The following is a 16,183-nucleotide window of genomic DNA, read 5'->3' as shown; positions in this document are numbered from 1 at the left end:
CAATATAATCAGTCTGTTTTCAGTGTTGACCATCAGGTGATGTCCATGTGTAGAGTCTTCTCTTGTGTTGTTGGAAGAGGGTGTTTCCTATGACCAGTGTGTTCTCTTGGTAAAACTTTATTAGCCTTTACCTTGCTTCATTTTGTATTCCAAGGCCAAATTTGCCTGTTATTCCAGGTGTTTCTTGATTTCCTACTTTTGCATTTCAGTCTCCTATAATGAAAAGGACCTTTTTGGGGTGTTAGTTCTAGAAGGTCTTGTAGGTCTTCATAGAATCGTTCAGCTTCAGCTTCTTCAGCATTACTGCTCAGGGCATAGACTTGGATTACCGTGATATTGAGTGGTTTGCCTTGGAAACGAACAGAGATCACTCTGTTGCTTTTGAGATTGCACCCAAGGACTGTATTTCTGACTCTTTTGTTGACTATGATGGCTACTCCATTTCTTCTAAGGAATTCTTGCCCACAGTAGTAGATATAATGTTTAATTCACCCATTCTAGTCCGTTTTGGTTTGCTGATTCCTAATATGTTGGTGTTCACTCTTGCCATCTCCTTTTTGACATCTCTTGGACTTTATAGTGACTCCCTAACCACCACTTTTTCACTATTAGTAGCAGAGTGTTATGAGTAATCTAGTTATGTTTTGGAAGTCTAGGACCCTTAGTTTTTTCTATACAGGATTATTGAGAAAAAATAAACTGTTGAATATGTGTTTTTGGTATTTAATTTAGAGTTTATAGAATACGACAGTTCGGAGGTTACTGGGATGTTAATTTCATGTGCTGCTGATAGTGGTGTTGATACTGAGGTTTTTATTCTAGTAGATGTTTACAGTGTCATGTGGTGAAGACCATGGTATTACATTTATAGAGCCTTTTACTGGTAGACCATGTTGATACCAGGATAAACTCTGGAAAATCCACATTTTTTCAGTTTTATATTTATTTTTTCAAACACTGAGCTTGGCTGTCCTTTGTTCATCTTAAAACTTGTCTGACTTTTTGTACATTAAGCCATTAGATTAGATAGTCACCTGTTTCAGAAGAAACTTCCCGTCTGAATGCATTCCTGGTGGGTTTCTCCTGTGTCTGACGTGCACACCCGCCGAGCACCGTTGTCCCAGCTGCCATGCTGCCCGCAGTGTGTTCCGTGTCCACCAGCTGTGCTCTACGGCTTCCCGGGGATGCTGGGAGTGTGCTTGATCTCTGGTGCTGTCGAATCCTTGAAATGTGGGTGGTGTGACTGAGGAACTGGACGTTTTATTTTACTAAGTAGTAAGTAATTCACACTAAAATAGCCACACGTGGAGAATGGGTGCTTTATTGGACAGCAAGTTTTTGTGACAGTGTTGTAAGGTTGGATAAGATGGTTGGATGGCATTACTGACTCGATGAACATGAGTTTGAGCTAGCTCTGGGAGTTGGTGATGGGCAGGGAAGCCTGACATGCTGCAGTCTACAGGGTCATGAAGAGTCGGACACGACTGGACGACTGTACTGAACTATAATGTTGGAGAGCTAAAAACAGGAGGCTAAAAACACATATTCAATAGTTTATTTTTTCTCTATAATTCTGTATTAAAAAAACTAAGGTTCCTAGACTTCCAGCATGTAACTAAATTATTCATGACACTCTGCCACTAATAGTGACAAAGTAGGGGTTAGGGAACCTCTCTGAAGTCACCTGTGAGGTCACAAGGTCCACGGTGAGCTCCTGGCACAAGGCCCGCCTCCCTCAGGGAAACATTGAGCTCTGTGCCTCCTTCCAGACCTACGGTTTTCTGAGCCCAGCCAGGAACCTGGTGGCTATTCAGGAGGAATAAACACCTAGTGTATTCCCTCATGCAGCACATCTAAGTGTTCTCTGTTTGATGGTGATTTCTTTTCCCCGTGTGGTGCACCTCGTGCATCTGCATGCTGTCCTTGCTCAGGGGCCATGCTGGCCTTTTCTGTATCCTTAGTTCTAGCACGTGTGCTGCTGAAGCGAGCACGGTGAAGTGATGTTTAAAGAATGACCTCTGAATGACTGGAGCAGAGGGAGACCTGCTGCAAATGTGACATGAGTCAGTTATGTGTGTCACTCTGCTTCCATTGTCATACCTCCGGAGACTGGCATTGTCCCTTAACTTTGTCAGAGTGAAGTAGGGCACACCTGCCTCCTCCTCCTGCTTGGTGGTTCTGTTGTTCTTGGCTTCAGCTTCCCTTCCTAAATAAACCATTGTGAGTCTCTCTCTACATTTTGGAAATTTTAATTAAACTGAATTGTTAATATTGAAGTTTAAATTCATGATTATTTTATGCTTACTAAAGATGAATTTGATACCTTTTCATCATTTTCTGAAGTATTTTAAGAAAAGTTCTCCCACTATGAGTTTTATACGAGAGTTCTCCCACTCTCATATAAAGCTTCATATTCTCTACTCAAATATAATGGTTGGGTAGACGAGGGGCGTCCCAGGAAGAGGACGAGTTTGTATCCCTGGAGCCCTGGCACTATTGGAGCAACAAAGGTAGATTTAGCATTAAAATCTGCACCTCATAGGTGAAGGTAACTATGTGAAAATATAGTCAAGCTTTTACTGCCATTTGAATAGTCCATTAAATGTTGGTATCCTTTCAGAATATTGCATTGAGTCATAAGTCTTAATTTTATATTCATGCTACTAGAAAAGTCATCTTTTAGAGGAGGAAAAAAGTGACTACCTAAGACAAAATGAGGATGCTGCTGCTGCTGCTAAGTTGCTTCAGTCGTGTCCGACTCTGTGCGACCCCATAGACGGCAGCCCACCAGGCTCCCCCGTCCCTGGGATTCTCCAGGCAAGAACACTGGATTGGGTTGCCATTTCCTTCTCCAGTGCATGAAAGTGAAACGTGAAAGTGAAGTCACTCAGTCGTGTCCAACCCTTAGAGACCCCATGGACTACAGCCTACCAGGCTCCTCTGTCCATGGGTTTTTCCAGGCAAAAGTACTGGATGGTCACGTTTTAATTAATTGATGTCTAAGAGCCTTTGTCAGAATCACCCAGTGGTGTATTGAGAATTACCAATAAAGTATAGTGACTCTTTTCTCAGTATATGCAGCATTGACTGCTTCAGAATGTTAGTGGTTTTATTTTGCCAGTGAGAGGGTCTTAAACAGGGAAGGCAGTCTCCCTGAGGTTCCAGGAGTCATCACACACTTGTATAAGCTCTTTCAGTACTTTTATGTCAAATTTAAATTAGTATAGCTGACCCATTTTAAGAAAGCCCTTACTACTTAACTAGATAAGCTGTTGGTGTCTGGTGTCAGAAACAGTATTGGCTCTAGATATTTAGAATTAATTGTAAAACACTTAGAAAAGCATACACAACACGTATCTTTTGTTTCATGCAGTTGCTGTGATTGGCTGATAAATATTTGTCAAAGAAAGAGAGAATTGAAAGCTCGTACGGTGTGGCTTGGATGTCCGGAAAAGTGTGAAGAAAAGCATCCCAGAAATTCTATAAAAAATCAGAAATATAATATATTTACCTTTATACCTGGGGTAAGATTGTTAAATTCTTGAAAATGCACTAGATATTGGAGATTACTAACTTTGTTCTCATTTTTTTTCTCTCATTAATTCTGTCATATCCAAATCAGAGACCTTTGAACCATGGGTATTTCAGATAATTGTGAAATAATTCATATACTTCTTCTTTTTTTGTTTTCTTATATGTTATTAATAGCCACATAGTAGAGTTCAGCTCAAGAAAATTTATAGTCTGATTATTGCCTTCAGTTCCAGATAAACATCACATTTATATCATTATAGAAATAATCACATAAAGCTAAATAAAATTACCAGAAAATAAGTCATAAATTTTGACTGGGAATTTGTTTGGAGGGAAATGTTGAGTGTATATGACATTTAAAGCCTGCTAAGGCTGTCACTCAAGCACATTTCTGGCTCAAGTCTCTGGCGTCTCTGGGTCCTGTTGCACACTAGGTTTGTTTGAGCCCTCTGAGCATCTCTGGGGGGTAAGGGGTTTGATTCTAAATGCGATTTCACCCCTACTGCCGTCTTGCTGGGGCTTCTCCTTTGCCCTTGGACGTGGGGTATCTTTTTAGTGAGGTCCAACATTCTCCAGAAACCATACTCACAGAAATCTAGTCAGTCTAATCACACTAGGACCACAGCCTTGTCTAACTCAATGAAACTAAGCCATGCCTGTGGGGCAACCCAAGACGGGCGGGTCATGGTGTAGAGGTCTGACAGAATGTGGTCCACTGGAGAAGGGAATGGCAAACCACTTCAGTGTTCTTCCTTGAGAACCCCATGAACAGTATGAAAAGGCAAAATGATTGGATACTGAAAGAGGTACTCCCCAGGTCAGTAGGTGCCCAATATGCTACTGGAGGTCAGTGGAGAAATAACTCCAGAAAGAATGAAGGGATGGAGCCAAAGCAAAAACAATACCCAGCTGTGGATGTGACTGGTGATAGAAGCAAGGTCCGATGCTGTAAAGAGCAATATTGCATAGGAAGCTGGAATGTCAGGTCCATGAATCAAGGCAAATTGGAAGTGGTCAGACAGGAGATGGCAAGAGTGAACATCGACATTCTAGGAATCAGCAAACTAAAATGGACTGGAATGGGTGAATTTAACTCAGATGACCATTATATCTACTACTGTGGGCAGGAATCTCTCAGAAGAAATGGAGTAGCCATCATGGTCAGCAGAAGAGTCTGAAATGCAGTACTTGGATGCAGTCTCAAAAATGACAGAATGATCTTTGTTCGTTTCCAAGGCAAACCATTCAGTATCACAGTAATCCAAGTCTATGTCCCAACCAGTAACGCTGAAGAAGCTGAAGTTGAACGGTTCTATGAAGACCTACAAGACCTTTTAGAACTAACACCCAAAAAAGATGTCCTTTTCATTATAGGGGACTGGAATGCAAAAGTAAGAAGTCAAGAAACACCTGGAGTAATAGGCAAATTTGGCCTTGGAATGTGGAATGAAGTGGGGCAAAAACTAATAGAGTTTTGCCAAGATAATGCACTGGTCATAGCAAACACCCTCTTCCAACAACACAAGAGAAGACTACACATGGACATCACCAGTTGGTCAACACCGAAATCAGATTGATTATATTCTCTGCAGCAAAAGATGGAGAAGCTCTATACAGTCGTCAAAAACAAGACCAGGAGCTGACTGTGGCTCAGACCACGAACTCCTTATTGCCAAATTCAGACTTAAATTGAAGAAAGCAGGGAAAACCTCTAGACCATTCAGATATGACCTAAATCAAATCCCTTATGATTATACAGTAGAAGTGAGAAATAGATTTAAGGGCCTAGATCTGATAGATACAGTGCCTGATGAACTATGGAATGAGGTTCGTGACATTGTACAGGAGACAGGGATCAAGACCATCCCCATGGGAAAGAAATGCAAAAAAGCAAAATGGCTTTCTGGGGAGGCCTTACAAATAGCTGTGAAAAGAAGAGAGGCGAAAAGCCAAGGAGAAAAGGAAAGATATAAGCATCTGAATGCAGAGTTCCAAAGAATAGCAAGAAGAGATAAGAACGCCTTCTTCAGCGATCAGTGAAAAGAAATAGAGGAAAACAACAGAATGGGAAAGACTAGAGATCTCTTCAAGAAAATTAGAGATACCAAGGGAACATTTCATGCAAAATGGGCTCAATAAAGGACAGAAATGGTATGGACCTAACAGAAGCAGAAGATATTAAGAAGAGATGGCAAGAATACACAGAAGAACTGTACAAAAAGGATCTTCACGACCTGGATAATCACGATGGTGTGATCATTCATCTAGAGCCAGACATGTTGGAATGTAAAATCAAGCTGGCCTTAGAAAGCATCACTAAGAACAAAGCTAGTGGAGGTGATGGAATTCCAGTAGAGCTATTTCAAATCCTGAAAGGTGATGCTGTGAAAGTGCTGCACTCTATGCCAGCGAATTTGGAAAACTCAGCAGTGGCCACAGGACCGGAAAAGGTCAGTTTTCATTCCAGTCCCAAAGAAAGGCAATGCCAAAGAATGCTCAAACTACCGCACAATTGCACTCATCTCACACGCTAGTAAAGTAGTGCTCAAAATTCTCCAAGCCAGGCTTTAGCAATACTTGAACCGTGAACTTCCAGATGTTCAAGCTGGTTTTAGAAAAGGCAGAGGAACCAGAGATCAAATTGCCAACAACCCCTGGATCATGGAGAAAGCAAGAGAGTTCCAGACAAACATCTCTTTCTGCTTTATTGACTATGTCAAAGCCTTTGACTGTGTGAATCACAATAAACTGTGGAAAATTCTTCAAGAGATGGGAATACCAGACCACCTGACCTGCCTCTTGAGAAATCTGTATGCAGGCCAGGAAGCAACAGTTAGAACTGGACATGGAACAACAGACTGGTTCCAAATAGGAAAAGCAGTATGTCAAGGCTGTATATTGTCACCCTGCTTATTTAACTTCTATGCAGAGTACATCATGAGAAACACTGGGCTGGAAGAAACACAAGGTGGAATCAAGATTGCCGGGAGAAATATCAAGAACCTCAGATATGCAGATGACACCACCCTTATGGCAGAAAGTAAACAGGAACTAAAAAGCCTCTTGATGAAAGTAAAAGAGGAGAGTGAAAAGGTTGGCTTAAAGCTCAACATTCAGAAAACGAAGATCATGGCATCCGGTCCCATCACTCCATAGGAAATAGATGGGGAAACAGTGGAAACAGTGTCAGACTTTATGTTTTTGGGCTCCAAAATCCCTGCAGATGGTGACTGCAGCCATGAAATTAAAAGATGCTTGCTCCTTGGAAGAAAAGTTATGACCAACCTAGATAGCATATTCAAAAGCAGAGACATTACTTTGCCAATAAGGGTCCATCTCGTCAAGGCTATGGTTTTTCCAGCAGTCATGTATGGATATGAAAGTTGGACTATAAAGAAAGCTGAGCGCCGAAGAATTTATGCTTTTGAACTGTGGTGTTGGAAAAGACTCTTGAGAGTCCCTTGGACTGCAAGGAGATCCAACCAGTCCATCCTAAAGGAGATCAGCCCTGAATATTCATTGGAAGGACTGATGCTGAAGCTGAAATCCAATTCTTTGGCCACCTGATGTGAAGAACTGACTCTTTTGAAAAGAACCTGATGCTGGGAAAGATTGAAGGGGAGAGGAGAAGGGGGCGACAGAGGCTGAGATGGTTAGATGGCATCACTGACTCAGTGGACGTGAGTTTGACTAAACTCCGGGAGCTGGTGATGGACAGGGAGGCCTGGTGTGCTGCAGTACATGGGGTCGGAAAGAATCAGACACAACTGAACTGAAGGCTGTCACAATCTAAGTAAAATAACTTTTTACACAAACATGACTGAGCAGCAAAATATCTACAAGCACTTTTAGATTTGTTTTCTACTTCACATTATACATTTCTGGCCTTGTTTTATTATTATATCAGTAGTTATCTTTAATTAGGTATTATGCTAAATTTAAATTCTGAAATTTAAATATTTATTACCTTTTGTTGCTGCCAGTGATATTTTTGTCTTAACTTATAAAGCTGAGATTATATGTATTTAGAGTAGTTGATTTATTTTTGCCTCATTCCCTGTTTTAATAGATTTATTTATCTCTCTAAAGGCAAAAGAAAGCTAGTGCTGATTATTTTTCCATTGTCAAAGTTTTTAACACGTTTTAAGTATTAGGTCTTACGCTGTTTTGTAAAAAATACTCAATTATGTGAAATGAGGGCTGCTTTAGCTTTCATGTTTTTATTTAAATAACCATGCTGACTTTATATTGGGCATTGGTTAGTATCACTCTCCGCCCCCATCCATCCAGTAGTTGTCAGATGCTTGATGTCTAATATGCTTCTTTATTAAAACACGCAAAACTAATGCCTCCATAATTAAAAGACTGCTCTTTTGTCAGGACAATAAAATGTAAACTGTCTTCCAGGCAGATAAATATTCTCATCTTTATTGAATGAAGCTGCTGTTTCCTCCTTAGGTTTAAATTATTAAATACTCCCAGATTGGCTAAATACAGTACATTTTTCTGACGCCCTCTGAGTTCACTCAGCAGACAATAGAAATAGAGTCTTAATTGCAGTGTCCAAGGGGGGCAGTGCAGCTTAGTTTTTGATCTGAATGAGTTCACACAGCCTTCAGGATGGCTGTCCTGAAGAGACCTGTTGATGTGTCTGTACCACTGTTACCGTGGGAATGACTTTTTCCTTAGATTATCTCTTAAATTAGTCTTTTCATCTAAAATGTAGTATTTTAGAAACATTTGGTAATTGCACAGTAGGAATTCTATGCCATTTTTAGCACGAATGGCAGTTTCTGAATTGCTAATAGATATAATTTATGCTAACTGAGATTTTAAAGAAATCACTGAGGAAAAAGAGCTTTCTTTCCTGCTGAGATTAATTTATGAAATGATTCAAAACATTTTAGACAGCAATTGAATGTGATTATAAATATAAACGTGTTATCAATGTAACTGATTTTTCAGTCACACACATAATTGTGTGATGATGTATACAGCTTCATTATATAAAAACTGTGATTCCAGCCTCTTTAAGTCAACAGTAAGGACTTAACCCATTGCTCTGCCCTTGTTAAAATTTCCATGCATTCCAAGTTGTATTTTAAAATGGCATCCAAGGAGATTTTGATTTACAATTTGCAAGTTTGTAAGTTTCATTATAATTGTAGTGTGCTATTTAAGCTATTCCCATCTATAAACACGAGTTGTTTTCCATTTTGATTTTCAATTTAAATCTAATAAGTGAGGCATTTGTGAATAGAAATCTGTTAATATACTAGATCTTGGATTTCCTTAAGGATTATTCTGTTTGAATTAAGAAACAAAAATGAAAATACAGGATTTGCATTCCTAAAAGATGCTAGTGAATGATGATTTTAATTTAGTTTATATTTGAAAATATTGTTTAAGATCAACTACCAAGAGACTATAAAAAATATACAGGTAGTTTTCTTCATAAAAATTGGTCTATAATTTACGTATTTTTATATGTTTTCATTTCTTATACTTTGAGGGAAGTAAATGCAAGAGATTAGTGTTTTTTTACGTCTGTGAATGATTTACTTATCCCTATAAATGATTTGCTTATTCACTGGATCTTTGTGAAGGTACCTAATGTTCACATTCAAAAAATGTGGCTGTCATGTTTGAGTGTTTACCACTTCATAAATATAAGGTTGCTCCACTTTCCTAAAAGATTTTCTGAATTTATGACTTACTAACATTGGGAAGGTTTTCCTATGTGTCTTGGGTGATATGCATGTAGAGATTTATGGACGATGAATGTGGAAGACTGCATACAAGGAAACAGAAAACGAAAAGGTTTAACATAGTTGAAATCTGTCTTTTTTTCAGTTTATTTTAAATATAATTTGAGGTAATCTTAGCTCTTTTTTGTGATTTAGTTACTAGAAAGCCATTGTCAAAATTAAGTTTATTGTGACTCAGTATATTCTCACTGTTGGTGGAAATAGTTAGATATTATGCTGATTTTAAGGTCTGAAACATTTTTCTTGAAGAGATTATATTGATTTTTTTTTCTTTTTCTTTTTAGGTTTTATATGAACAATTCAAGTTTTTCTTGAATCTCTATTTTCTGATAGTATCCTGCTCACAGTTTGTACCAGCACTGAAAATAGGGTATCTCTACACCTACTGGGCTCCTCTGGTAAAAAGAAAAGCTTTTGAAATTAAGTTAAATTATTAAGTATTTAAAATACAGTTTTAAGAATTCGGGTGGTTAAAAGATAAATTGATCAGATTTTTGAAATGTGGCATTGTTGCTGTGTGTCACTGCACTTTGTTCAAGGGTTTCTAGGGTCCTCTGCAGCCCTCCAGCTAGGTCGGCTGGAAACATTACAAAGCACTTTGGCTGGTGGGGCTGGGGGTTCTCTCGGGCCCCAGGGCGGCAGCTCCATGTCCCAGCCCAGCTCCCTCCTGTGCTGGGAGAAAGCAGGCGCCGCGTGCAGAGTAGGTGTTGGCAGAGGGCACAGCAGTTGCACGATGCTGCTGGAGCATATGCACGTGCAGCTGTGGTGGGAGGCGCCCACGGGGTGGTGGGCTGCCGGGTTTCCTCCCGAGTGGGATGGGGCCGCTGTCTGTGTGTGCATGGGTCACTCAGTGGGGAGCCCTCAGGCTGACCCCGCAGTCCTAACCAGCCACACGGCCGTGCAGAGGAAACACAGGTGACTTCTGCCTCTGTTTTCTCTCTCTTCTCCTCACTGGAGGTGGTTTTCTCATGTTAAGTACCTATTTTAGATGTGAGTTTTAAAACTTCCTTTGGGCACAGTGAGAATTGTAAATCTCACACTGTGCATTACTGTGTTCCTTTTGTAGTGCTTGTTACTTTCTGTCATTTTTTGTTTTCATTTATTGTATGCTTCACATCTAGTATAAATTGAAGGAAAAATGTGAAACTGAATAGTAAAAGAATCTTCCCTTTTTGGCTAAAGTCCAGTTTTCTCAAATACTTTATTTTGTTTAAAGGGGTTTGTCTTGGCTGTTACTATCATGAGAGAAGCAGTTGATGAATTTCGGCGTTTCCAGCGAGACAAGGAAGTGAACTCACAACTGTACAGCAAGCTTACAGTAAGAGGTGAGCAAGACACTTAATCCAGTTTACCATTGGTTCATGTGATCATCATTCTAGACTGAGCATAAATGCAAGAAAACGTCTTAGTTTTGTTACTAAAAATAGTATTATGCAATTACATGTTACCCAACTAATTTTCCTATAATAATATGAATGCATATGATTTCAGGATAGATTTTTATTCTCTCGATGCTTGAATGTATGTATGTATGAATATAAATGTATACACACACCGTTAAACACATGCATGTACAGGTACATATACAGGTGTGTATTATATATGTTTATATATAGTTACATGTATGCTGTGTTACAGTTTGTATAGAATGTTTGTGTGTACTAGACACACATGAAACCCGACTTATGTGTACACATTGTAAAGCATAGCATCGTCTCATTTAAAGTCTGTCTTTGCAGTCTGTTTTAAACACAGTCATCAGGACCAGACGTCTGGTGCCAGGGCCTGAAATTATACCTGGGGAATAGGGCCTCTAGCACCGAAACAGATGCCGAGATCCAAAATGGAAGCCGGTGTGCGCTGGCTCCCCCACACCCTTCACTCTGGGCCTGCGCCCTTGTCTGGTTTATGTGTTAAGAGTTGTTTATTTGGTTTTCAGTCCACTGTAGAAAAAAGGCAGTGTGATAGGGAGGGAATGTGTGAAGCTATTATGATAAGGATGAGGACAGGAAAAGGTGCCAGAGAGAAACTCCATGAAGACTCATAGCACCCCGGAGCCTGTCTGGAAGCGAAGTTCAGAGTGGAGTGGGTTTTAGTCCCTTGTTGGATATATATGATTTGGAACTATGTTGTCTTGTTCTGTGGGTTGTGTTTTTTCTTTCTTGACGGTGTTCCCTGATGCACAAAAGTTTTTATTTTCATTAAGTCCCAAGTTCATCTTTTTTTTTTTCTTTTGTTGCTTATATTTTGGGATTGTATCTAAAAAATAGTTTGTCAACCCAAAGTTGCAAAGATTTACTTCCGTATTTTCTTTTAGGAGTTTTATAGTTTGAACTATTACATTCAGGTGTATGACCCATTTTCATTTTGTATGTGGTATCACTTCACATTCTTTTGCATGTGAATACCAAGTTGTCCCAGTATCATTTGTTGAAAATATTATGCTTTCTCAATTGAATTGAAAATTTAATTATTAAAAAGCTTTGATGCTTTAAATAGTGGCATGGTAGAGGAAAGGTGTGTTGTATAAAAAAGAAGGTAAACTTTAGTTCTGGGGAAAAGACTCCCCAGAATGGCCAGGTAAATTAGGGATAACTTTGGTTTGTCTGTTTTAGAATACAGTGTAGATCTTGGCTTGTGTTTTCTGTTATTTTATATTGTGAAATTTGGGCTGAGCAGAGATTTGTTTCTGTGCACTGATTGTATCATTCACAAATGAACAGTGCAGTGACGTCAGCAAAATGAAGAGTAGGCAGCTCCACAGATCAATCAGGACCTGGCAGAGCTAACTTGTCAGGACTCTGAAAAACGTCAGAGCCTTACAGCATCTAGGGGATTATTGAATCCAGGAAAAGGCCACTTGAAAATAGTAGGAAAGCTCCTTGGTGTTTTGACCTGGCCTTGCTCCAACCTGTCCCCGTCATGGCACCCTCCTTGAAGATGGCAGTAGCCAGATCCTAATTTGGGACTCTGGACGCTGACTCTGAAAAGTGCGGAGCAGAGCTTATTGTGGTGAATCGTTTTGTCTGTCTAAGCTGTGTGGGGGCCACCTGAAGGACTGACCCAGCTGGCTTGGCGGTCTCTCACCTAACCTGCAACTCTGGGCAGGAAAGCTGCAGGCGTCTCTTATAGTCTAGGCTGGGTCCCAGCCGCAGCAGCTGGGCAGAGATACCACAGCCGGGCTCACACACTAGCTGTCACAGCCAGGCAGGAAGAATCGGGGGCGGCGGGGGGGGAATCTGAAGTGCTCCTGTTGGCCTGGGGGTGTGTGGCGGGGGGAGGAGCAGTTTGAAAGCCATGCTCAAGGCTGGATGCAGGCTCAGGGCAGGCAGAAGCGAAGGCTGAGGCGGAGCTGCGACCAGGGCTCCCGCACAGAACCGTGGTCTGCGGAGGCTGTGAGCAGCTGTGCCTGCTCCTGTCTTTGTCCTTGCTCCCTTCGCTTCCTCCCTCCACCGCCTCCTTTTTCCTCACATGCAAGGAGATCTCTTTCAAACACTGGTTGAATATAAGCTAAAGTAAAAAAGACTTGAGAGACCGCATGTGACAAAGAATACATGCTTTATAAAAATAGTTTAGAGAAGTCACCAGACATATACATGGCTACAGCATATACTAAGGAGCAGAGCAAACCCAAAGGGGGAAACATTTCACCTCCTGAGTTATCAGATGACAGTGCTCAGAATGCCTGGGTCTCCACAAAAATTACAGAGAATGCATTCCACAGAAGACATGAACAGAAACTGTCTCTGAGGAAGCCCAGACATTGGACTTCCTAGACAAACATAAACCTCACCCGCCTCAGTTATGTTCTGAAGCTAAGGGAGATAGTGGACAGATGCTGAAAGATACTAGAACAGTGTGTTGGCAGATAGAGCATATCTGTAAAGGTATGTCAGTATTAAAAAAAAGGCAAGAAATTCTGGTACTGAAAAATACAGTAAATGAAAGAGAAACTCACCAGAGACTTTTCAGTAGCAGACTTGAGCTGGCAGAAGACAGCTCAGTGAGCCTGAGCCTCCGGTCACTGAAATTGGTTCAGCCTGAGGAGAGGGGGGGAAAGCAAGAGCAGTGAGCAGGTTCTGGGAGGCCCGTGGGGCAGCGTCAGTGGTGCTGAGGTGCCCAGAGGAGTGTGTGCTGAGGGGAGGGGAGATGTGAAGGGATATGGCCACTGACCCCCCGTTTTGACAAAATATACAAATCTACACACTGAGGAAGTTCCCTAACGCCCAGGAGGGTCAGAATGGAGACCCACACCGAGACATAGCATCATCACATGGTCTAAACCCCGGGGCCACGAGCAGCTCGAGAGGCGGCTCCTCCAGACAGGGTCCTCGGCGGTGATGAGCACGCTGCAGGCTTCTCATCAGAGACTGGAGGGCAGAAGGAGTTGGAGAAGGGAAACTGTCAACAGAAATTCTGTATCTAGTAAAGCTGTCACTCAGAAGTGAAGGCGAAATGGAGACCTGCCCAGATAAGTTTAAAATTAAGGATAGGAGCTCAAGCAGAAGCACACACACCCCCGCTTGTCACGGCACTACGTAGGGTTGGCAGAAGGCGGGGACGTCGGGTGTCCGTCAGTGGATGAAGGGCGAGGGATTGATGGTCTGTTCATAGCCTGGGATATTATTCAGCTATAAAAGTTAATGAAATACTGATACATGACAGAACATGAATGAACCCTGAAAATGCTGTGCTGTGTGAGAGAGTCAGGTACCGGAGGTCGTGTATTGTGCGATGTCCCTCTTGAAACTCACAGAACAGGTAAGTTAATAGAGTGCAGGTGTGGCTGCCGTGGCCAGGGAAGCAGGGATGGGGTGCAGTCCTCAGTGGGCAAGGGCTTCTCTGGCGGTGGCGAGCGCCTTGTGGAACTTGGTAGAGTTGGTTGTAGAATACTTTGAATGTACTAAATGCCACTGAGTTATTTACCCTGAAGTGGCTGCTTTTATGTCATTTTCACTGAGTATAAACTGTTGAGGAAGACAGACTGGTATATATCTTTTGTGTGGTTTAGTCACTTAGTCATGTCCGACTCTTTGCGACCCCATGGACTATAGGCCGTCAGGCTCCTCCGCCCATGGGATTTTCCAGGCAAGAACACTGGAGGGGGTTGCCATTCCCTTCTCCAGGGCATCTTCCCGACCCAGGGATCGAATCCGGGTCTCCCTCATTTCAGGCAGGCTCTTTACCAACTCAGCCACCCGGGAAGTATGTGTATTTTACAGTTCTGTATTACTTGAACTCAGAATACTCTAAACAGTTTTACTAGTTTCATTTCAAATACAAATGAAAATTTACCTTTTTAGAAAATTGGTCATTGTTGCCTGTGACCTGAGCAGTGGACATTTCACACGTGGGTGACAGTCACGACAGCTGGTGCTGCTTGACGCCCGAGTGTGTCAGAGAAAATCCCCTGTACTCACTCACACGACACCCCTCAGGCGGCTGGCGTTGTCTCAGTGACAGTGAGCAGCCTGGGGCTTGTGCAGAATGGTCTGCCCTGAGTGGCCATCCTTCTGGGTGGAGTTTGTTTGAACCTGGACCTGTTGACCTCAAGTCCAGTGTTGTTTCATCTGTGGCATGTTGCTTTGTGATTGGTTATTCTGCTAAAGATGATTGGTGAGTAAAATTTAGAATGTAAAAAAATGGAGTTTATGCTTATTGCTGAGTATAGTTTAAAATATATTTTCTTATCAAGAATATTTGCTGCCTACGTAACTTCTAATGTTTCACAGTTACCTGTTCTTCAAATGGCATTGATGGCTCTTGCCTCTGTGATTCACTGTAGTCTGTTGTAGCATTTTACAGCATTTGCATTGTTCTTATTTGGGGTTCTCAAGCACATTCTTGTAGAAATACACTGAGAAAACTTAGTGTGTTGTATTTTTTCTTTTGAAAAGGAAAACCACTTCCACTTGCTAACATCTTGAAGGTGCTGTGTTTGGAAGCAGAGAGTATTTTGACTGTGGCATGTGATCTCAGTGAATACTGAATGATTTTTAGTTTGCTCTTTATTTCATTGCCTCATAAACTGCTTTTCTTGGGTGGGAATTTTCCATACCTGTTGCTTCCACCTTCCTTCCTGTCTCCCTGTTTGTGACTGCTTGTGTTATGCTTTATCTCCTAGGGAGTAGCAACAGAGGAGAGTCACAGAAGAGAGTAATGTAGACTTTCCTGCTTCTTGGCAGCTTTTGCAAAAATTCCTGATGAAGAAGTTTGAATTGTGTGGCCATTCTGCTTTTGGATTCTTGGAATCAATGCTGTTTTTTTCCTGTTGCTAAGGAGTGGTTTGTAGATTGTATACCTTGCTCGTCTTCATCCAGTTGGCTAGTTCACAATTAATTTCCACATTTGTTACTAAGTACCCACTGTGTGTCAGCTACCACAATAAGCTCATGAAGTTCAAACATGGATCGGTCATGAACTAATACATTTTTCACAGAACGCACGCAGTCTGTTTTCTAGCAGATGAGATCAACCCAGAAGTCTTCGTTTATTTGTCTGTGTTCTCAGCAGCCACCAGAACTCAGCAGGGCTAAGTCATGTCAGCCATTTCCCAGATTTAAAACCTAAAGCTAGCGTGGAATTTGATGTTTAGAAATGAACTTGAATTAATTCTGTGCTGCTGCTGGGTCCTTCGTACAGCTTTTTTCCCAGGATATCTTAGTTATTTCTTTTATTCATTCTGGCATTTTGTTGTTTAACATGTTTCAAACCTAAGAGAGAGAGAAATTATGACTGGAGGCTTGTGTAAATTACTTGTGTTTGTGTGTGTGAATATGAGCGAGACAATTTGCATATTTACTTGTTTCTTGTGATTCAGGTTCCTTGCCAAAAAGGAACCTTACCCATGCAGAGTTCAGAAAGAGATGTTCTTTATGCCT

At 41.3% G+C, this 16,183-nt stretch overlaps 1 protein-coding gene across 4 annotated transcripts in view; it reads left to right on the top strand.

Annotated features, from left to right (window-relative positions):
* The window catches only part of ATP9B (ATPase phospholipid transporting 9B (putative)), a 154,051-nt gene that overhangs the window by 22,103 nt on the left and 115,765 nt on the right, over nucleotides 1–16,183 (top strand). For all 4 annotated transcript variants that reach the window (XM_018039529.1, XM_018039527.1, XM_018039528.1 and 1 more), the window contains exons 3-5: nucleotides 3,374–3,524; nucleotides 9,587–9,700; nucleotides 10,519–10,627. In XM_018039529.1, the coding sequence (XP_017895018.1) occupies nucleotides 3,374–3,524; nucleotides 9,587–9,700; nucleotides 10,519–10,627 (374 nt within the window). The remainder of the gene's footprint in view (nucleotides 1–3,373; nucleotides 3,525–9,586; nucleotides 9,701–10,518; nucleotides 10,628–16,183) is intronic.

Source organism: Capra hircus, chromosome 24 (genome assembly GCF_001704415.2).
Source record: "Capra hircus breed San Clemente chromosome 24, ASM170441v1, whole genome shotgun sequence".
NCBI lineage: Eukaryota > Metazoa > Chordata > Mammalia > Artiodactyla > Bovidae > Capra > Capra hircus.
The sequence above is the reverse complement of the archived record's forward strand: the minus strand, read 5'-3'. Positions and strand labels throughout refer to the sequence as shown.